The 22,166-nt window shown below is 52.5% G+C and overlaps 8 protein-coding genes across 8 annotated transcripts; 6 read left to right on the forward strand and 2 right to left on the reverse strand.

The window, feature by feature from the left end:
• Positions 1–125: 125 nt before the first annotated feature.
• Positions 126–1,592, forward strand: IAQ61_005947 (uncharacterized protein; the record flags this gene model as incomplete). The annotated part of the gene is made up of 1 exon (XM_066096996.1): positions 126–1,592. One exon carries the CDS (start codon positions 126–128, stop codon positions 1,590–1,592), a length of 1,467 nt encoding a protein of 488 aa, XP_065952988.1.
• Positions 1,593–1,914: 322 nt separating this feature from the next.
• IAQ61_005948 (uncharacterized protein) lies at positions 1,915–3,003 on the forward strand (the record flags this gene model as incomplete). The annotated part of the gene is made up of 3 exons (XM_003835998.1): positions 1,915–2,244; positions 2,318–2,446; positions 2,542–3,003. The coding sequence occupies 3 exons, from the start codon at positions 1,915–1,917 to the stop codon at positions 3,001–3,003; spliced, it is 921 nt and encodes a 306-aa protein (XP_003836046.1).
• Positions 3,004–4,804: 1,801 nt separating this feature from the next.
• On the forward strand, positions 4,805–6,479 carry IAQ61_005949 (uncharacterized protein; the record flags this gene model as incomplete). Its single annotated transcript, XM_003835996.2, has 4 exons — positions 4,805–4,901; positions 5,057–5,457; positions 5,526–5,609; positions 5,851–6,479. The coding sequence occupies exons 1-4, from the start codon at positions 4,828–4,830 to the stop codon at positions 6,477–6,479; spliced, it is 1,188 nt and encodes a 395-aa protein (XP_003836044.2). The 5' UTR covers positions 4,805–4,827.
• A 549-nt stretch (positions 6,480–7,028) lies between these two features.
• IAQ61_005950 (uncharacterized protein) lies at positions 7,029–10,895 on the reverse strand (the record flags this gene model as incomplete). Its single annotated transcript, XM_003835995.2, has 1 exon — positions 7,029–10,895. Exon 1 carries the CDS (start codon positions 10,524–10,526, stop codon positions 7,029–7,031), a length of 3,498 nt encoding a protein of 1,165 aa, XP_003836043.1. The 5' UTR covers positions 10,527–10,895.
• A 481-nt stretch (positions 10,896–11,376) lies between these two features.
• On the forward strand, positions 11,377–12,657 carry IAQ61_005951 (uncharacterized protein; the record flags this gene model as incomplete). The annotated part of the gene is made up of 2 exons (XM_003835994.2): positions 11,377–11,594; positions 11,817–12,657. The coding sequence occupies 2 exons, from the start codon at positions 11,377–11,379 to the stop codon at positions 12,655–12,657; spliced, it is 1,059 nt and encodes a 352-aa protein (XP_003836042.2).
• A 459-nt stretch (positions 12,658–13,116) lies between these two features.
• On the reverse strand, positions 13,117–15,181 carry RLI1 (Fe-S cluster-binding ribosome biosynthesis protein; the record flags this gene model as incomplete). Its single annotated transcript, XM_066096997.1, has 5 exons — positions 13,117–14,471; positions 14,529–14,931; positions 14,991–15,002; positions 15,074–15,098; positions 15,162–15,181. The coding sequence occupies 5 exons, from the start codon at positions 15,179–15,181 to the stop codon at positions 13,117–13,119; spliced, it is 1,815 nt and encodes a 604-aa protein (XP_065952989.1).
• On the forward strand, positions 15,180–15,470 carry IAQ61_005953 (uncharacterized protein; the record flags this gene model as incomplete). Its single annotated transcript, XM_066096998.1, has 1 exon — positions 15,180–15,470. The coding sequence occupies one exon, from the start codon at positions 15,180–15,182 to the stop codon at positions 15,468–15,470; it is 291 nt and encodes a 96-aa protein (XP_065952990.1).
• A 228-nt stretch (positions 15,471–15,698) lies between these two features.
• IAQ61_005954 (uncharacterized protein) lies at positions 15,699–21,275 on the forward strand (the record flags this gene model as incomplete). Its single annotated transcript, XM_066096999.1, has 9 exons — positions 15,699–15,705; positions 16,133–16,560; positions 16,610–16,636; positions 16,685–16,760; positions 16,815–17,144; positions 17,191–17,234; positions 17,287–17,560; positions 17,613–21,087; positions 21,137–21,275. The coding sequence occupies 9 exons, from the start codon at positions 15,699–15,701 to the stop codon at positions 21,273–21,275; spliced, it is 4,800 nt and encodes a 1,599-aa protein (XP_065952991.1).
• Between the last annotated feature and the right edge of the window lie 891 nt (positions 21,276–22,166).

Raw genomic sequence — 22,166 nt, forward strand, 5'->3', positions numbered from 1 at the left:
GCGCAATATTTGCCGTCAGCACTGGCATGTGTCTCGGCAAAGAAGGTCCCTTCGTCCACATCTCCACCTGCGTCGGCTACCTCGTCGGCTCACTGTTCCCCAAATACCGCAACAACGGCCGCAAAATGCGTGAGCTGCTCAGCGCTGCATGTTCGAGCGGTCTATCCGTAGCCTTTGGCGCCCCGATTGGCGGTGTCCTCTTCAGTTATGAGGAGATCAGTACCTATTTCCCGCGTAAAGTGCTGTGGAGGGCGTTTTTGTGCAGTTTGGTGGCAGCCATGGTGCTAAAGGAGTTGAATCCCATGGGCACGGGGAAATTGGTGCTCTTTGAAACAAACTACGGAACCGAGTATAGTGCTGTGCACTATTTGGTGTTTGTTCTTCTCGGAGTCGCGGGAGGTGTGTTTGGGGGACTGTTTTGCAAGTTGAACTTTTTGTGGTCAAAGTGGTTTCGCTCGTTTGAGGTTATCAAGCGGAATCCAGTTCTCGAGGTGGCACTGGTGGTGCTTTCGACGGCACTTGTTCAGTTTCCGAATCCATTGACACGGGAGCCAGGGGATGTCATTATCAAGAACTTGCTAGTGGATTGCGATGGTATTTCGCAGGAGTCGTGGGTCTGTCGAAAGGAGGGATCCACAGTGACAAATTGGCCTTACACTGGATGGCTCATCTATGGCACTTTGGCCAAACTTGTCCTGACCATTATCACGTTTGGTATAAAGGTACCTTCTGGTGTCATTATCCCCGCTCTTGACGCCGGCGCCTTCTTCGGTCGTTTGATAGGTCAACTGATTCCTTCTATTAGCCCGGGCATCTTCGCCATGGTCGGCGCTGCAGCTTTCCTCGCAGGTGTGTCGCGTATGACCATATCGCTCGCAGTCATCATGTTCGAACTCACCGGCCAACTCTCCTACGTGGTCCCGCATATGCTCGCCATCCTGGTTGCAAAGTGGGTCGCCGATGCCATTTCATCAGAAGGAGTTTACGACCTCGCGCAGAACGTTCTGGGTCATCCTTTTCTCGATCCCGACGTGGCGATTGAGATTGTGAGAAAGAGGAAAATGTCTGTTGATGTGCTCATCCCGCCGAAGCGAACAATGGAGGAAATCACTGTACATGTTCCCGAGACGGGCACGGTTCCGTACGCTTTGATGAAGGAGAAATTGGGGTATCTAAGGAACAGAGGCTTGATGGATGCTGGTCTCGTCCTCGTGCAGAGTCATGGCTCATCTGGCATCCCCATCTTGCAAGGCTACATTTCGCAATCCGAGCTCGACTTTGGTCTCACCAAACTTGTCCCTAGCGCCATTCCCAGCGAACCGTATTTCCAGGTCCGCCTTCTGAGCCATGAGACACATAACCTGGCATCGCCCGAAGGTGTAGAACTCGACCTCACGCCCTTTGTAGACAGGACGCCGCTAAGTATATGCGCGAAGGCGCCGTTGGAATACGCGGTGGAGATGTTTTCAAAGCTAGGATTGCGGTATTTGTGTGTTACAGAGGAGGGGACGGGAGCTTTAGTGGGTGTTATTATCAAAAAGAGACTGGTTGGATTTCTCGAGCAATTGAAGGAGGGAATGAGTGAGGGTTGAGGAATGGTGAGGCGCAAGGATTTTCGGACGTCGATGGCGGGACATGTGAAATTGCAACATGAATCATGATGAATCAGTATCATGCTTCTGAACGAGAATTAAGTTTTCTTAGACTTGAAGCTTATTATTGACCTCACTGGGGAGGAGGCCAGACCGGCGATCCTGGGTCCATCCAATCGGAGATTTTCTCTCTCCCGCCTCATACATTACCGGTAGCTCTCCCCACATCCGCCTTGACCTCGTCGCATCCTCCCCACATCAACCTTTCTTATCTCGACCGCATTTCCACTACTCCACTTACACAAGCACCACCACCACCACCATGTCGGGCCTCGAGTCCATCCCCCCAGAGATCCTCTACAAAATCCTTGCTCTCCTCGAGCCCGTCCACACACTCACTGAACCTCTCACCCTCCTCGCTCTTTCCGCAACCTCTAAGCATTTCAACGCGGTCGTCGAAGAGCACGCCAATAATGCGCTGAAGAAGCATGGTCTCCCTCTACCCAAGCGAGCAGGCAAGCTCACGACCCTGCGCCGCAAGTGGCTCGGCGACATATGCCAGTTCTGCAAGAGAGCAAGCAAAAGACGCGCGTGCTTCTACAGCGACGTTGTCTGCTGCAAGGACTGTGACAGGACGGTGTTTCCAAAGATTGTATGAGATTTTTTTTTGGTTGATTGTTATTGTGAGGAGAGGAGATGATGCTAATGAAGCGGGTGCGCGACAGACAATGACGGCAGCAATGTCGACCTATAATCTCTCGAAACTTGACCTCTTCACGCCTAATGAGCTGCATCCGTACCTGGAAGCATTAACAGTCGGTACAGCATCTGTAATGGGTGGTCAAGCTATCATGGTACATCTCCTCTCCATCACCACGCTAAGCCCCCAGCGCAGTGTTGCCAACGACCACAGACAACCCCACCAACCCGCTAACTCTCTCACCAACAGATTTCCGAACCAGACGTCCTCGCCCGTCGCGACCACATCTACGCCCTCGTCAGCCAAACAGGTAACAATGTTGCCAAACTGCACGGACGCGCCGCTATGCACAGCCGCATCCAAGCGCACCTCTGCATCGTCTTCTGCCCTGTGCGCAGGCGCTGGTGCCAGACAACCCGGCCGAACCCTCCGCTCTCCAGGTTACCGGCTTCCATGCAAACGCGCGCAAGTAGGATGGATTACGTGAAGAGGATGCTGCGATCAGAGCGCATCCTCCTGGGGATGTCGCCGGAGGAGGCTGATGCTGATGTCGGGTACAGGGTTAACCATTGCCAATTTGTGACGGAAAGCTCGGGGGATGCGGCCTTTGAGGAAGAGATGGAGAGTGACGATGAAGGGGAGTTTGAGGTGGAGCCGCGGGGTCTGCGTTTAAATTTCCTGGGGATGGATGCTATAGATGATGAGGTTTAAGAGCTTCTTTCATACTTTAGATAGGCTTGGGAGGCGTTTAGAGATCTGTGCTTGTGATACCCTGCTGCGGTTGTGGCAATTTTTTTTACATTAATTAACACTTAATGTTAATAAGGAAGCTTTCGCGTAATAAAAGAGAATGAATAAAGCACATGTGGAGGATAGATTAACGTCTTGGTGATAGTACATGTGACTTGGAACATTTATGTATGCGACGACACTAAAGCAAAGACATTATTGTAGACATACATGGAGAGATAAGGTGGGATAGATGTTAAGGGTAGGTAAGAAGAAGGTATGTTAGTCACGTAGGAAGTCATGGCCTAGGTAAGTAAAAAGGATGGGAAGTAGGAAGGGTAAGAAGAGATGTAAGAAGAGAAGTAAGAAGAGAGTCAAGTTATAATGTCAAAGTCAATCAAGAAGAAGAGAAGTGATGATGAAAAGTTTGAATTTTTGTTTGATTGTTTGATGTTTGTTCATTGTTTATTTAATGTGATAATGCATTTCTTTTAATGCCAACCATTCCTTGAACCAATAACCTGTTCCAACCTCAAGTCGAACCTTTGATGAATGTTCCAACCCCATCCTTCCCAGAACCTGTTACCCCCAAAGTCGAACAATGACTGGATGCCCGGAAGAAAATCCAACCAACCCTTTACCAGCGCACTAAAGACATGCCACTTTGACCTGACCCATGAGGGCGCCGGTGACATGCAATCAGGGAGGAAATCCAAGCTGGAATGGTAGGCCTGGTTTAGTGCAAGCACCATTGACCGTCTGTCCTCCCGCACCATTCAGCAAACCGATTGGTAGGCCAGGTTTAGCAAAAGCCATTGACCCTCTATCCTCCAACACCGATCGGTGGACTCAACTGCCTAAAGCGATCCTCCGAATCCAAACCCAAAATGTTCCGAGCATCCAGCTGTGATTGTCGACCCGAACCCAAGTTTCCAACTCGTAGGGACCCTGCAGCCTTGTCTACACCCTGTGCCATCCATGATATTTGCGGGTTTCGAGCAAAGCGTTTGACCATCCGTAGATGGAAACGCCCAGGAGATCTGTCGAAGAGTCCCTCCTGTCCGGTGCCCAGCGCCTACTTCTAGGACAGCTGTTCGAAAGTGATTGTCGAAAATCCAGGAATCCAGAAGCCGGGTGGTGTTTTGAATTGATGTCCGATACAGCAAAGAAAGAAGTTGAGATGATGTTGGTTGATGGTTGACTTGTTGTTGAAGTGTGTGTTGATGATTGAGTTGTTGTTGGATGTATGTTGATGATGTGACTTCATGTCGGATAGTAGTTGTTGTTGATGATCATGTTGAAGTAAAAGCAAGATGCTGAAGTGATGATGTTGTTGTTGTTGATGACCATGTTGAAGTGATGTTGTATGAAGTCACAACACCATAAACCTAAACTATGTTAGTATCAAAGACCAAAGAGGAAGGTACTTCAAAAACCTTGAATGACTAAAAGAAATAGTCAATGCTGTATCGGAATCACCCAGACTTGAAAAGACTGGAGTGGATCTCGATGCTTTGTTGGTGGTTGGTGGTTGAGAAGTGGATTGGAGTGTAGAAGTGAGGGAGGTCGGCCTGCTTTTACGTTCAAAGCAACATGGCTCGTGCACGCTGATGACTCAGCGCCGGAGGCCGGAGAGGTACCCCGAATCTAGGCAGATAGTAGTTTAGCGTGGGAGGTTGGGAGCGCAGGTGAATGTGGATTTGAGGCGGATCCGTGGCGTAGTAGAGGCGCAGGTGAAGGTGAGCGCGTTTTTGCGGGCAAAACAACATGGGGCACGGACCAGAATCGTCAAAAGTGGCGATCAAGATGGAGGCAAGGATGGGCGGGAACATCAAGATTAGAGTGGGGAATGGCGCTGCTACTATGTTGTATACCATAAGGTATGGGCGGGTGTAGTGGGCAGTCAGTGCTGCGTTTCAACGAGCGATCCGTGAGGTTGGAAAGACAGAACACCACAAATTGACAAAATTTGTGAGGATTGTCACTGAGCCAGCCGATGATGTGACCATAGTGACTGGCTACGTGAGTCGTGAAGCCGCAGTGCGCGAGCTGTGTACGAAGTGAAGAATGGCGAGGAATCCCAGCAGCTACACCGTAGAAGAAGATACAGAGACTTCAGCAGATGGATCCAAGAGAAGACAAGCTGTCGCTGTCATCTTGTCGCAATGGCTAACTGCGAGAAGCTATGGTGGCTCAGTGAGCTCAGTCACCTCCAGAGCATTGAAGCGTTCAGCGGACCCGAATTAGAAGAACGCCTTGAGCACAAAGCTATCTCCTCTATTGCTTCTTTAACTAATGATACGGGAACTGGAATGCCACAGTTGTTCACTGTGCGCAGCGCACAGCGACAGCAGCTCACTGAGCTCAGCGACATTGGTGACTCCAGGGCGCCTTCACGCCAGTGTACAGCGAGCCTGGATCAGGCAATTGACTCCTGTACATAGCAATAACCAGTACTGCTTCTGTAACCATCTCTACAAGTCCTGGACTACTGCAGATTGCAGTTCGGCCATTGTATACAAGCATGCGGACGCTCGTTGCGAGCCACGAGGCCACTGCGACACCCACACAAGCCCCGAACGCTCATAGTCACGCTGATCACAGAGCTGGAAGAGCGCTCAAAAAACATTACATTTAAGTAAATGCCCAGAAAATCTTCATCATCCGGCGCCGTCCAGCATGGCCATCGCTGCTGGAACAAACGGACGCTCGCCGTGGCGTACAAAACCATCACGATAACTACGCATAAGCCCTGAACGCGCGACCGTCGAGTCCATCATACCGCTAAACGAGTACTACAAGCACAAACAATCCCTATTAACAGCACAGCAATACTTCGCCGTACGGTGCCGTCGCCTCTCACCCACCACGCCATCAGCACTGACCGCACCCTCGCGCCCGCTCCTTCCAATCGCCTCACCAACACCCTCACTCTCCGAGTCAAAGCCCGCTCCACCCTGTTAGATACCCATCACCCCAGCCCCAGCAGCTCCAATCCTCAACAGCATCACCTCACCGCAGATCCCGCACTTACCAACACCCCTAACACCCAACTCCAGCCCAGGTCACTCCACGCCAACCACCCCATACCTTCGAAAGCAGCCAGCACAACCTCAATCTACCCTTCCGACACCACGCTGTCCTTCTTCTGGCTCAATCTCGATACGCACAACTACGAGCACAATCACGCTAAGCCAACAGTGGTGCTCCTCCGCCATTCGCACAGTACAAAGGCGCACTCAACGACGCGAGCGAGCGACTCTGGGACTGGGACTGCGGGCTTTTGCTACGAGATGGGACGGAGTCGCTGGGACAACGGGGGAAGAAGTTGGGGGTGCGTGGGTAGGACAATGGGGGATATGTGGTTGTGCTTTATCGTTGGTTCCTTGGTGATGTTTGAAACGAAGAATGTGTGTGCAGACAAATTGTACACGAGAGACAAGAGTGTAGTAATTTAGTGTAATATATATTGTATAGTATACATGACCCCATCCATTCGATACACCACGAGAAACTCGAAATGAACCTTACAGTGAGACAGAGCAAGTCGGTTGAGCTGAAAACCCTATCGTATCTGGCACATCACCATTGTAAATAAACACAGTCGAGTCCAGAGTCCAGAAACTACAAATATATGATTGTAAAACAGTATTTCAATTCTATCGTCGAACGTGCAAGCTACTCATCCAAAGAGAAAGAGAGCAGAGTCTCCATCCAAACACCAAACACCGTCTTTCTAGAAAACAAAGAAAACGCTACTGAGATAAAAAAAACGATATCAGTACCCAAGTATCCAATCTCAACGTCAACAAAGGGAGGGGGTATATATGCTTGATTTATTCCATTCCCACCAAGACAAGACAAGACAACAAAGAAAAAAAACAAGGAAGAAACACGTCAAACAAACCTACCCACACAATGCTATTTCCCACCTCGACAAAAGAAAACCCCCCTTGAACCTCCCGTCCCCTGTCCCATTTCCCGTAGACTCCCCCACCATACCCCCCCTACGCCCTCCACAAACACTCCTCCTCCAATGGCATCGGCGTCCGATCCGTCGACTCGAGGCTCGAATTCAAATACTCAGCCTCCTCTTCATCCTCGCTCCTCTGACTTTTGCTCGACCTGGGCGTGCGCATAGGACTCGTTTGTAACGACAACTCTGCATCCAGGCTAGCCGACAGACTCTTTCCGTCCTCCTCGCTGTCCCCAGCCGGCGCAGACGTAGAGACGACGCTATCGGCCGAAGACTTGTTCGCGCGTTTGCGCGCACGTTCCTGGCGCGCCTCGTCGCGTTGCTTCATGAGCTCTTGTTCGTGTGCGACGGCGCGGGCGCGGCGCTCCTCGACGTCTTTGCGCTTGATGACTTTGCCCAGGGCGTCCGAGGCTTGGATGAGGCCGTCGATGGAGATGGCGTGGTTGGTCATCTGGTGGTTGATGTAGTGGTATACACCGGCGGCTGTGTCGCATCGCAAGAGCGCCTTCTCGTTCAACTTCAGCAGGGCGAGAGCGACTTGGAATAGGAACGTCGACCCGTCGTGCATACAGAGGACAATGTCCCAGACGCGGAAGAGCGCCTCGGCCGATAGACAGTCTGTGAAGACGGAGAGGAACCATTGGAAGGTTAGGGCTTCGAGCTCAATCTCCAGCTGGTCGAGGTGAGCGGATAGGCGGGGAAGAATCTCGCTGACGAAGGCGCGAAGCACAGTCTGATCGGCGCGGGAGGTGAGGAGGTGTTGGTCGTAATAGTGCTGTGGAAGAATGTCTTCGATCATAGTGGCGAGGACCCAGAAGGCGTCTTCAGTAGTGGGCATGATGAGGAGAAGACATGCGGCGATGAGGTTCATGCCTTGACAGTAGCCGACGACGGGGTTGCGACGAGAGTATGCCAGAAGCACTTCGTTGAGCTTTTGCACGCCGGGACCAGTGCGGAAGAAGATGTTGTCTGTGAGGGTGCGTGTGATGTCCATTTGAATCTGCGTCGCAATGATGGGATCGTCTTCACCATTGTTGACAAGATCCTCGTAATAGCCTGGTACACGTAAAGTTGCGGCGCCACTTGCTTCTGCCCATACTTTCGCTCGCATGGCTACTGGGATACCACCCAAGACGAGCCGTCGAAATTCTTGCCACTTGGCGCGTCCGACCTTGCCCTTGTTGCCTAGGCCTGCGATACCAACAATCTCGCCATCAGCAAGGTATGTTTCGGGCATGGCAAGGCCTTTTGTCCCTCCCTCCGTACTAGCCACATCCCCATCTCGCTTATTGTGAGCGCGGACCTTGCGTAGGAATTCATTCCACTTGACCGTACGCTCTTTTTGCAAGTTGTCATGCAGCTCGCTCATCTGGTCGAGGAGTGATCTGACAGGGTCGATTGGCGGCGGGTATGGACTGATGGGCGTAGCTGGTCCAGGTGAAGGAGCAACAGTAGATAGCTCAGCATTTCCAGATATGATACGCGAAGGAGAAGGTTCTGGGTTGACACTAGTCGTTGGTAGTGAACCGCGCTTAGTTAAAGTGATTTGCCCTTGACTGATCTTCAACGCAGAACTCTCGACTTCGGGGGCCTCCACTGTTGTAATCGGCGCAACAGAGGGCGTGTGCGAGAGCAACTCAGTTGGATGAGTGGCCAATTTGAGGTAGTCTACCCATGTCTTACTGGTAGGCTGACTAGGCTGGTTGTCTGATCCAGAGCTCGATGGCCGTGTCCCAGACTCGTTTGGATCAGCAGGAGAGGGAATCGCATCATCTTTTCCTCCATCTTCTCCGAGGCTTTTGAATACGCGTGTATCTCCCAACGATTCAACATTGCTGCTTCGTTTCTGCTTGACCAGTTCAGCCGCAGCTTCGCTCTGTCTCTTCTTCCTTCGCTGATCGTAGATGAAGCCGAAGCGATCAGTCAGGTACTCGTTATTCGAAGTTGTGAATTTGTTATGGTGTTGTACCAACGTCGGCGGACGAGAGTCTTCGGGTAGAATGCGATCCATCTCCACCGGCCCAAGATTGCTTGCACCGCGAGTCGGTGCCATCGGTCCAGCGCCATTCGAAACACTCTTTGACGCATCCACGTTGATGCTTTTGATAGTGCCATTCGGACCCAATGCTCGTGCTCTCCTCTGTGTATTTGTTAATGTAGACTTGGCAGATTGAGCTGTCCTGGTGGAGTCGATGGAAGTTGTGCGATCCACGGATTCCGAGGCTATGCTTTTACGCCCTCGTACAGTGCCGCCTTTGTTGTTGTTCGTCATGCTATTACCAGCGACCATCTTCAGCGCCCAAGTGGCCAGGGAAGTTGAAGACGATGATGACCGACGCGTTGATGATTCCGTAGTATGGTCCTGGCTATGAAGCCTGCGCAATGCGGGTACAGCGCCCGTAGGAGGGACAAAAAGATCATTGGCTAATGCTTTCCGTGGGGGTTTTGCATTTGCGTTGCTTGATGCCCGTGGCCGACTCTGCCCTGCAACACTCTCTGCGTCTCGGTCAACCAAGCTCGCAACAGAGGGAGCTCTACTGCTTTTCCTACTCGTTCCACTCCAGATGAAGGTCTTCCAATTCCCTCTTCCTGTCTCACGAGGCGCATCAGAGGCGGCCGAGTTGATTGACAGGACGTCGGCCATGGGTACTGCGTTCCCAGAATCCATACCTAGGGCATCAGGATGCTCGGCCAATTCGTCTTCCATAGCTCTGGCTAGCCGGTCCTCCATTGGGTCATCAGGATGCAACCCAGTCACCGCGCTATCTCCCCTAGTTCTAATTTTGGTGAGGTCGTGGGACTGATCCTTGCCCTTGTCCAGCTCTCGTAATCTATTTTCAATGTCCATATTTGACACCTCGCATTCCTGTAACATCCTCTTCAACACCCTTTCTCGCTCCTCGGCTCGCCTTCGCAATGCGGTGATTTGTGCATCTCGTTGGGCAAGGTCGCCGGCCAACTGCTTGACGAGCGCAACGGCACCACTCTGCTTAATGGCGTCCTTGATGTTCTCGTCGCTGGCGAAGTGGAGGTTGCCCGGAACTTCTGCTGATTCCGCCGGCGTGTCATCGAAGAGGGCTGAGCGATCCTTTGCCGAAGCAGCGGCCACGAGAGTGCCCACTATCTGCTGTGTCGACTTGGTGACCTTGCGCACGGTCGAGGTAGGCCCGACAGTCTTGCCCAGATCTGGCGGCGAAATCGTTTTGACCGTGTCCAGCGATGGGACTGTCTTAGCCTCTGCAGCCCTGACTGTCTCCTCTGGGGCTACTGCAGCCCTGAACCAACCATTGACACGCGACTGTATGGGCGAGGGCTCGGGACTAGGCGACAGCGAGGGGAACGAGGTGAGGCTCTTGGTGTCCTCGGCAGGAGAATGCGCCCTACTACGGCTGCGACTCAGCGATGCATTCGACGTGCGCTTCGAGGGGCGGACGCGCTGGATGCTGCGGTTCCTGGGGTTGGACAGGGTCGAGTTCTGCGAGGCGGTGCGCACAAGATCAACGGCCCGCGGAGTGTCCATGGCCGCCATGAGGCTGGAGGGCGACTATGAGCAGCACATTCGCGTGGCGGCGGTGGCAATAGCAGCAGCAGCAGCAGCAGTGAGCGATTTGCAGGCGAGGCGCAGGTATGGCGGCGAGTGGATGGAGAAGCAGCAGACAGTATGGACGTGTTGGCGGCGCAGTGGTGATGTTTGTGTGCGGGCATGGACATGGGGGTTCGGGCGCGCTGCGTCATAAGCTGTATGTTGAGCGGTGCGGGCCTTGCGAAGTGTAAACGGCTATTGTGTAACAGGGCAAGATATCTGGCACGCCTGTGATCTTTCTCGCACTTTCTGCTTGACGATGCCCTGCCAAAATTGCAAAAGAAGAGTAGACGGGGGCACAGCAGGAAAAGGAACAGACAAGAGTAACAGCAGGAGTCACGGCGTCAGGGGGGGGGGGAAGCCTCGGAGGGAAGGCGACGGCGAAGGCGACCAAGAGGGCAATTTAGATATGGGAGCCGACAGCAAGGGGGGGTTAAACGCGTGCAAACATGATCAGAGCCCAGGCACGTTGGGCTGGGCGCGCTTGATCATTGCAGTTCAATTCGCATTGGGCTGTCTAATCACATTGGGTTGTCTTGCTGGGGACGTACTACTACTACCGGTACTACTACTACTTGTACTATCTATAACTATATACTATACCGGTAACTAACATGGTCTGCGCTCTTTGAGACTTGCCCCTGTCCAATCCCGCCAGCCCTATCCGCCCAAGCACCACGACCACGTTCGCATAAAGGTCAAAACCCACTCCAGAGTCCGTACTACTCTCTACCGTCCCACCCCCCGAGACACGACCGTGACCGCGCATGCCGAAGAACAATGTCTGGTAGCCATCATGCCCGTGACAGATGAGGATGCTGCGCTGGCAGCCATTGCCACCCTCGAGACGCCGTCTATGGAGCAGCAACACGCACAGCAAGCCGTGAATGCCATCATCTGTAATGGGGAGCCCTTTGTCGACGTCCACGACTTGTTTGCTCATTACAATGTGCTCTACTTCCGCAAGCTCTTGCTTCCACGTGTCGAGGTGCTGTGGTCGCCACGATTGACGCTGTGAGTGCCACTGTATTTTCATGTACATTGAATGTTGGATCATGCCGTGTCGTTGTTCATTGTCGTAACCTACAACAGTCTCACCTGCTAGAGATCTAAACCCCCCACCCTCAACCCCCACCGCATCTGAAGCAATCGCCAAGCAATCCAAACCCACATTTTGCTTCTTTCCAGCTTCCATAAACCCAGCCTCAAACACCCAACTAACAACCAGTCCAAAAGCTGCGCCGGAATCTGCGAACTCTCAAAGGACCCTTCGACCGGGACATTCACACGCATCCGTCTCAAACTCAGCACCCCACTCCTACAATACCGTCCCCGATCCGACACAATCAACACCCTGCTCCACGAAGCCATCCACGCCTACTTCTTCCTCACCACATCCTGGCGCCACGCCCGCGGCGACGACGGCACGGGTCACGGCCCAGGCTTTCAACGTCTCGCCGCCGCCATCAACCACCACGGCGCCTACGACGTGACCATCTACCACACCTTCCACGACGAGGTTGCGTCCCATCGCAGACATGTCTGGCAATGTAACGGTCCCTGCAACACCCAGCCCCCATTTTTCGGCCTCGTGAAAAGGAGCATGAATCGGGCGCCGGGGAAAAGCGACGGGTGGTGGGCGCAACACGAGGCTGAGTGCGGGGGCACCTATGTCAAGGTGCAGGAACCCGCGCCGACGAAGAAGCAATGGCAGGCCCTGAGCGCCAGGGAAAGGGCTGGCAGGCAGAAGAACAAGCTGGATGGCTGGGTCACTGGGGCAGTGCACACCACATTGGCAACCGCAGAGGGTAATAAGAATGCCTTTGCTCAGCCCATTGCGGTGGATGGCGAGGATGAAACCTCAGTCAAGAGTTTGCAAGACTCCAAGGGAACGACCGTGTCAACGACACCCACCTCTTCAATTTCTATAGCCGGTCAGAAACGACCCGTGTCAGATGCTAGTGCCGACGCAGCGGATGACACGGCAAAGAAGGTATTGGTAGAGTGTCCCCTATGTCATCTTCGCATGGCAGAGTCCACCATCAACGAGCATCTAGATACATCACACGCTTCTTGACCTTTTGGTCCACTCTTTCTCATCGTCACTCCCAACTAACCACCTCATCTGCATCCAATCATGATGAAACACTTGATTCAATTCTGGTACTATCACCGATGAGAAGCCGTTTTCTTCTGCTTTCATCTAGACTTTTGGCACATCTGACGTGCCACCACCAAAGGCCTTCAATCAGGCTTACGACAATCACCTAACTTGACCCGGTCATCATCTCGTTCACACATTGTATCCCTTATTGCATGTAGGCAACACGACACAAGTAGCCCAGGAGGTAGATCGTCGCTTAGTGGCTTGTCATCTTCCTCTTGATCGTCTTCAAGTCCCTCCTCTTCGTCAATCAGACTGGTTGAGCGTGCCCTCAAGCCACGCTTCTTGTTGCCCTTCTTGGTCGCCCCTGACCTGAGATGCCCGTTCGGGCGACGCTGGGATGGGGACGTATTGTGTTCATCAGGGACAACTTCAACTTTCATCCTCCAAGAAGAAGTAGTTCCCGCTCAGCTTTTGTTCTTGGTCAAGCTGAGACTTATCCTTGTTGATGCGGGGGCGGAACGAATTGGGATCACGGCGGAAGGTGACGTCCAAATTCTTCAAGAAGGTATTGCAACCAGTGAGAAGTGACTCAGGCTTGTTGGCGCGGGATTTGACAGCAGGCTGACCGTCAAAGACAATGACACGGTCAGCCAGATAGGTGGCCATGATAAAATCGTGCTCCACAACGAATGCAGTCTTCTTGGAATGCATGATAAAGCGTTTGATGACACGGGAGGCGACGATACGTTGCTCGACGTCAAGATAAGCACTAGGCTCGTCGATGAGGTAGATATCGGCTGGAAGACCAAGAGCGAGGACAATGGCGACACGCTGCAATTCACCACCAGACAGGTTCTGAACCTCCTGGTCAACAAAGTCATCCATCTTCAAGGGCTTGTAAACGTCGGTCTGGAACTGCGGGCTCAGGAAAGCAGCCTTGATCTTCTTGAAGAAGAGCTGTCGGACCGTACCCTGGAACTTGGGTGTGATCGTCTGAGGCTTCATGCTAATGCTCATCTTGGGAACCTTGGTGTCGCCATCCGGCTGCAGGGCGCCCGCCAGCATCTTACAGAAGGTCGTCTTTCCAGTACCGTTCTCACCCATCATGACGATGATCTCGGAGTCAGTGAATGAGCCGGACTCGACATTGAGTTGGAAACCTCCAAGAGTCTTCTGCATGCTTGGGTAGGTGTAGCCTCGGTTATGATCAACCATATACTCCTCGCCCGCTTCAGCAATACGGAACTGGAGAGACTCCTCACGGAAACGCAAGTTCTCGGTAGGGATGTTTCCGTCCAGGAAGATGTTGATACCTTCACGGACAGAGGCTGGCAATGTCACGACACCATAGACAGCTGCTTTCCCGTAGAGGACACAGATGAAATCCGACAAATAGTCCAACACAGACAGATCGTGCTCGACGACGATGACGTAGTCGTCTGGTCGGAGCAGACTGCGAATCTTACGGGCGGCGGCGAGACGCTGCTTGACATCAAGGAAGGATGACGGCTCGTCGAACATGTAGACATCGGCTTGCTGGACACAGACGAGGGCGATGGCAAAACGCTGCAGTTCTCCACCAGAAAGGAGACCGACATCACGATCGAAAATGTGGCGCAACTCGAGCTCATCGATCATGGCGTCGAGGTTGTCCATTTGTGAGCGGGCTTCGATGAGCTTTCCTACGGCGCGATCGGTTGCCTTGATGGCCTTGGGGATCTGGTCGACATACTGAGGCTTCACGACAGCCTTGAGGTTGTCTTCGAGGACCTTGGTGAAATAGTCTGACGGTGTTAGCCATGCTATCTGTTGTTTGGTGTTCTAGTGTCAATCGCCCTTACTCTGAAGCTCAGATCCACGGAAGTACTTGAGGATCTCCTCCCAATCTGGCGGGTTGTCAAAGCGCCCCAAGTTGGGCTTTAACTTGCCACTGAGAATCTTCAATGCGGTACTCTTTCCAATACCGTTTGTTCCGACCAGACCCAGTACCTGTCCCGGACGGGGCATAGGCAGTCTATGCAACTTGAAACTGTTGGCCGAGTATCGATGTGTGACTTGGGTCTCGAGGTTCGTGGGCAAGTTGATAATGTTGATGGCATCGAAGGGGCATTTCTTGGGGCAGATACCGCAACCAATACACAGGCGCTCCGAGATGAAGGCGATTTTAGAAGAGGGCTCGACTTCGATGCACAGTTTGCCGGTGCGCACGACAGGGCAGGACTTTTTGCACTCCTGGCGACATTTCTTGTCACGGTTAGATGGTCTACGACTGGGAATTGTACTAGTAGTAAGGTCGGACATACCTTGGGTTTGCACTGTTATGGCGAACATGCTCATGTTAGTGGGTTGGCCAAAATTTGTGCGTGGGAGGGGTAGTGGGGGGTACCTTGTCCGAGTTGACAATGGCAATACTGGACGACAAAAGTTAGTCATGGATCACTGGCATAGACTGACGGAGTCGTTGATGGGCATACCGAGTGAGCTTGTCAGACATGGTGGCGGTGACTCGGGGCGTGGGTGCTGGTTGCACTCTGCGCTACAAAACAATCGCACAGCGAAGTGTGGCGGGGGATTTTGCGAACAAAGTGCGCGACCGTGGGACTTGGACGAACAAAGCACCGAGGCAGGAGCGCGCTGCCAGATGGAAGGGGCGTAGAAAGGGGAGGCAGACGAGACGGTCTTCGAGGACTGGCGACAGCTCTCTCACAGGCAGAGTCGACGGCGGCGTAGGAGATGCAGTCGAAGAGTCGCAACACAATCTCGCTCAACTGGAACTTGACTGACGTTGCCAACCTGGACATTCACGGCTGTGGTAAGCATCGACTGCCAGGTTCTGATTGGCTGCTGGTGGCGGCGGCTGTGCGCTACGGGATACTGTGCAAGGGCCGAGCACAAGTCCAGCGAGCGACGCAGCCCCGACTCTAAGGAACCCTCCACAACCCTCACCACCACCCACACCTCGCCCTCCTCAAGACGTCACCCCACTCTCCGTAGTGAGGGTACATGCAGACATGGACTGTGAGTACACGCCCCTTTGATTTGCTGCGTGTGTCTTTGTTGCCAGCAAACCTGCCCTATACTCGCGCTGCCGGCCTCACCCAAGTCTCTCGTTCCATCACTATATCACGTCGCTGCATCGAGTCACCCGAATCCTTCCCTTCATGAGACCTCCTGTTGCGTTCAGCGCGCTTTTTCGAGTCCCCTATGGTCGTCTCTGCTCGTTCTGCCCCTCGAAGGCCGCACACCGCTCCCACACCCACTTTCCATCACCCGTCCATCGACTATCACGACTTTCCATCACGCCTCCATTGCCTGGGGCTTTCTCCTTCGTTCGCGTCGCTTTTTGGTTGCTCTGCGTCGCGTAGTTTTGCTCTATCCAACGCGCTCGCTAGCTCCCGTTGGGGCCTCGGAGTCATCGAAAAAGCATGCTGACCATCTCTCACAGCCGTGTCCGTCGCAATGCCTACTTCACCGGGCCATGGCGCCTCCATATCGTACACAAATGGCCATTTGTCGCCTCTCGCGGCGCAGACTACCACCACAGACAGCCCTTCTGAACACAGCGACAGCGATCTGTCTGACACTAACGGACCTACCGTACCCGAACCTGGTTCAGATGCCGATGCGCCGGGAGATGATGATGTCGAAGACGAGGAGGTGGCTGCTGCTTCAGACTCGTCCGAGGACGTTGATGCCGAGGGCGAGCCAGACGGCGATTACGACTCTGACTCACCGCCATCTGAGCGAGCAGAGAGCGACGAGGCGCAGAGCCCCACGTCACAAGATTCTAGACGGCCACTGAAGCGCAAGGCCAGCAATGAGAAGGAGGACTATATCACACAGAACCCAGAGCTTTATGGTCTACGTCGTAGCGTACGTGTCATGTATAGACTCTGCGTACTGGAGCTAATTTTTTATACAGGGTCGTGCCCGCCCTAGTCGTCGTGTCGTAAGAGAGCCTCAGCAAATTGGCCAGCATCCCACTGACACATCTCAGGTCGACAGCGATGATGAAGATGATGATTCTGGCTCTAGTCAGCCTCGCAAGCGTCAAAGGACTGCCTCGCGAAAAGGTTCGATCAACTCCTCCCCAGGATCTTTGAGCCTTACTGACCCCAAATATGCAGCCTCGAAACAGCCAACACCAGTACATCGTTCGGCAGGCTCTGATTCCGAGTCCGATGGCTATGTTGGCGCACGCAGGCACATTCCGACTAAGAAGGAACGTCAACGTCAGCATCTGGTAGCTGAGGGTCGCCTCCCCCCCTCGCAAGCTGAGGTGCGCTTCTCTGCACGGCGCACTGCAGCACCCGTCACCAACTACAATGAGGACGACGACAAAGATCCTTTTGAAGAAGACGAGGACGAGACGACTCCCAACTACTGGGCAAATGCAGTCGAGGACACTGGCCCTGTCATAGACAAGATCCTTGATCATCGACCGGTTGATGGGATAGGTATGGCATTCGACGCACTCTCATATCCCATGCTAATCCATCGCAGAGCCTGACCCTCACTACGTGGAGAAGAAAGACTTTGAGTACCTTGTAAGTATACCCCGACTGATGCCTGGTGGTTTAGGGTTCTAACAGACACCAGATCAAATGGCAAGACCGTGCCCATTATCACTCCACTTGGGAAAATTACAAGACTGCGTCCGCACACAAGGGTTGGCGCAAGCTTGACAATTACTTCAAGGGACCCGTAAGGAGCGACATGTACTATCACGCGCGGAAGAAGCAAGAACCAGAGGAGTTTGAGCAACACATGGTTGCCCGTGAAGCCGAACGTGAGAGTCAGCTGGACTTCCATGTTGTTGAGCGGGTGATTGACTCACGAGATGGCGACGACGAAACTGAGTATTTCGTAAAGTGTATGTGCTAGTACCTCGTTTTCAATTCAAATTATCTAACCAACACAATTAGGGAAGGGTCTGACTTACGAATTCTGTACATGGGAGCCAGCCTCTCTCATCAGTCGCTTGTCACAAACTGAGATTGATCGTTACCTCGACCGTTCATCGAATCGACCAACCTCTGACACACGCGAATCGAATCTTAACACACGTAGAAAGTTCGTGAAGCTGGATGCGCAGCCTGACTACATAAAGTATGGCCAGCTCAGGGGGTTTCAACTTCAGGGTCTGAACTTCCTCGCTCATAACTGGTGTCGAGGAACGAACGTCATTCTTGCTGATGAGATGGGTCTCGGAAAGACTGTCCAGACCGTCTCCTTCATCAATTGGCTTAGGCACGATCGTCGCCAAGATGGTCCCTTCATATGCGTGGTGCCGTTGTCAACCATGCCGGCCTGGGCAGATACCTTCAACAATTGGACGCCCGATGTTAACTATGTGATCTATACCGGCAGGGAAGACGCTCGAAGCATCATTCGAGACAAAGAATTGCTCATAGACGGCAACCCACGAAAGACCAAGTTCAACGTACTACTGACGACCTATGAGTACGTCTTGGCAGATTGGCAATTCCTGTCAAGCATAAAGTGGCAGTTCCTTGCTGTCGATGAAGCTCACCGATTAAAAAACCGCGAATCGCAGCTGTACGATCGGTTGCGACAGTTCAACGCTCCAAGCAGACTTCTTATTACTGGCACTCCCATTCAGAACACACTCGGCGAATTAGCAGCCTTGATGGACTTCCTCATGCCCGGCAAGATCACTGTCGATGAGAACGTCGACCTCGCGTCCGATGATGCCAGTCACAAGCTTGCCGAGCTTAGTGAAGCCATCCAACCTTACATGATCCGTCGCACGAAGGAAAAGGTAGAGAACGATTTGCCACCCAAGTCAGAAAAGATCCTTCGTGTCGAATTATCCGATATCCAGCTAGAGTACTACAAGAACATTCTTACGCGGAATTACGAGGCTCTCAATGAAGGCGGCGCTGGTCATAAGCAGTCACTGCTTAACATCGTTATGGAGCTGAAGAAGGCAAGCAACCATGCGTTGCTCTTCCCGAACGCGGAAGCGAAATTCATCCGAGGTGATGCTACCAAGGATGAAACGTTGAAAGCCCTCATTACGACAAGTGGAAAGATGATGTTACTAGATCGCCTTCTAGGTAAACTCAAGGCTGACGGGCATCGCGTACTCATCTTCAGTCAAATGGTCCATATGCTGGACATCCTGACAGACTACCTAAAGCTGCGCAATTATCCCTTCCAGCGTCTTGATGGTACTGTTCCTGCCGCTGAGAGAAAGATCGCCATTGACCATTTCAATGCCCCTGGCAGTGATGATTACTGCTTCTTGTTATCGACCCGAGCTGGTGGTCTGGGAATTAACTTGATGACAGCCGATACTGTAATCATTTTTGATTCGGACTGGAATCCACAAGCTGATCTGCAAGCCATGGCTCGGGCCCACCGTATCGGCCAGCAGAAGCCAGTCAGTGTCTATCGTCTAGTTTCAAAAGACACCATCGAAGAAGAGATTCTGGAACGCGCGCGAAATAAGCGCATGCTTGAATTCATTACCATCCAGCGTGGTGTCACTGACCGTCAGCAAAAGGAGCTCAACGACAAAATGAGCCGTGCAGCTGCTGAGCCATCCTCAGCTGATGATATCAATAATATCCTTAAGCGTCGTGGCCAGAAGATGTTTGAACAATCTGGTAATCAAAAGAAGCTTGAAGAACTCGACATCGACGCTGTTCTCGAGAATGCGGAAGAACACAAGACCGAAGAAGCAGCTGGCCTTACCTCTGACGGTGGTGCAGAGTTTCTCAAGAACTTTGAGTATACAGATGTCAAGATTGACCTGGAGTGGGATGATATTATTCCCAAGGACGATCTTGATGCTGTCAAAGCCGATATTCAGAAACGCAAAGAAGAGGAAGAAACCCAGAAGCTGCTTGAGGAGAGCGCGCCTAGGAAGCGCAAAGCAGCTGCGGCAAGCGCGCGAGAGCAACGAGCCGCGAAGAAACGCGCTCTTGCGGCTACACCGGTTGAGGTTGATGATGATGAGCCATCTGAAGACGATAATACCAAGCGCGATCCGAAACGCCCACTCACCACCAGGGAGACTCGTAACCTCGTTCGTGCATATGAGCGTTATGGGTCACTTGAAGAGCGTGGCGATGAAATGCTGCAAGCTGCGAAATTGGTGGGTCGGGACATGTCCGTTGTGAAAAGTACTCTGGACCAAGTCATTGCGGAGAGCACCAGACTTGTCAAGGTGGAGCAGGCCAGGCTAAAGAATTTGGAAATGGAAACCAATCGCGCGCTCACCAAGAAGGACAAGAAGGCTGTGCTCTTCGACTTCGGCATGGTGAAGAAGATTAATGCTGAGACAATCATTGATCGACCTATCGAAATGCGCATCCTGAAGGAAGCCGTAGAGGCAACTCCCGAGTGGCGCAATTTTCGTGTGCCCGACGCGATTAAACCTGCCAGCTACTCATGCCCTTGGGGTGCTCGAGAGGATGGTATGCTCTGCATTGGTATCTCACGACATGGATACGGTGCATGGGGTCAAATCCGCGACGATGTGGAGCTTGGGCTGAGTGACAAGTTTTATCTTGAAGAGCATCGAGTAGACAAGAAAGAAGAGCGCACCAAGGGCGAGGAGAAGAACGCGAAATCGCCTGGTGCTGTCCATCTTGTTCGAAGGGCAAACTATCTTCTCATGGTGCTCAAGGATAAGGCTAGCCCGGATCCCAATGTTAAGCGTCTCATGGAGAACCATCATCGTAATAACAAGAAGCACCATCTCAACAATGCTCGCCGAATTGACAAAGCATCCGGCTCTGCCAGTCCGGCACCTTCTGGGGCAGTGCGCAAAGTTGTGTCTCGCGAGACAGATCGACCTATTCAACGTTCGCATAGCAACAGTGAGAGTCGTCATCCCGAGAGCCGTAGCGACAGCCGACAGTATGAAAAGAGCAGTCATGACCGTCCAAGGCACAGCGACCAGTATAGGCCATCTGATATGCACCGCAAAGAACATCGTGTTGAACGCAACAGCATTGATCGTCGTTCGCAGCATCTCGACAGGACTGACACGCCTGATTTCCGTCGAAAGGTCAGCATAGAGGATAGGTCGAGACCCAAGGATGACCGGCCACGAGCCAAGGAGGATCGATCATGGCCTAAAGAGGACCGTCAACGTCCGATGGAAGAACGCCCACGTTCGCACAGCCAGAGTCAGGGTGCCAGCCGCAGTACTGAAACACCGAAGCCCAAAGACAGCAAGCCGGAGGACTTGATTGAAAAGCGACTTCGACCTGTGCGTGATAACCTTAGCCGCCTTAAAAAGGCGACGCCCAAGAATTATCCGCAAAAGGACCAGATGATCAAGGTTCTCAAGGTGGAGCTGATTGCCATTGGTAACTACATTCGTGTAGAGACGCGTAATGATCCGGAATTAGAGGAGCGTCTTTGGTAAGTGATGTGTCTGCAGCTTTGCCTTGTGGATAACTAACTAGTCTAGGGCATTCACTGTCAACAACTACTGGCCTCGCTCGAGCGTCACTGTCCCGGCGATCAAGGGCATGTATCAGAAGATGCTGAGCTCGGAGAAGCCAGGGGCTAGCTCACCACCCAGCAATGGTGTGAAGAACGGAGCTTAGGCATGCACCCATACGAGACCAAGCACATGATGTCCATGGCATCACTCGAAGGATATTCTATTCCGCATAAAGGTGTTTTCGAATTTTGACGGCGACCTAGGATATGATCGCAGCATAGCGCAGGTGTTCGGGCTCAATTGGACTGCTCGACCCGAGCACGTCTTGAGCAGGTTTGATTCTGGGTTCCTTATTTTTTCATTGCATTGCATGGACTTTTTTCGCGTCCAAAGTGCATTCACACGGGTGTTCTGATTCTACGCGGTGGTGCATTCAACGAGGCTCCAAGTCATAATGTGGGCATTAGCGTTGGCCAAACAAATGGCGCACTAGACATGGAACTTCAACCACACGATCCTCTCACAAAGCAGAGCGGGTGTTGGGACGATGAGACACATTAATAGGACAGCAGTGGATAGACTAGACTAGCAGATACAATGACCGACTGACTGCTAGATGACACGCAATCGACATTTACAATCATTCAATGTGTATGGTCACTCGTTTTGGTGCGTGACAGACAATGGTGTGATGAAGTTGCACTTGTTTCGGTGGACATCGCATGCGGCGACAATTGGCGCGTCAACTGACCACAATGAATAGTTGCTGTTAGTAGAGAGTCAAAACCCAGGGGGTGTGGTTTTATTGTTGAACCCACTACATGTGTGTAAGAGAATGAAGCAGTGGTGTGTAGGTATGTCAGGCGAGCAGAACGTTAGGGTAGCCTCCCGCCCGTCCCCGCCTCCTCCTCCAGCACTTGGGCATTAGTATCGTGACCTTGTGGGGAAGCGAGCGTGGGGTGGAGGGAGTAGTACTGTACATATTGTAGGGAGTTAGGGAGGGAGTGGGTGGGTGAGTGGGACATATTGTGGGCATGTACTAGTGGTATTGTAG

This window comes from Plenodomus lingam, assembly GCF_022343315.1.
Source record: "Plenodomus lingam strain CAN1 chromosome Unknown contig_23, whole genome shotgun sequence".
NCBI classification, from domain to species: Eukaryota; Fungi; Ascomycota; class Dothideomycetes; order Pleosporales; family Leptosphaeriaceae; genus Plenodomus; species Plenodomus lingam.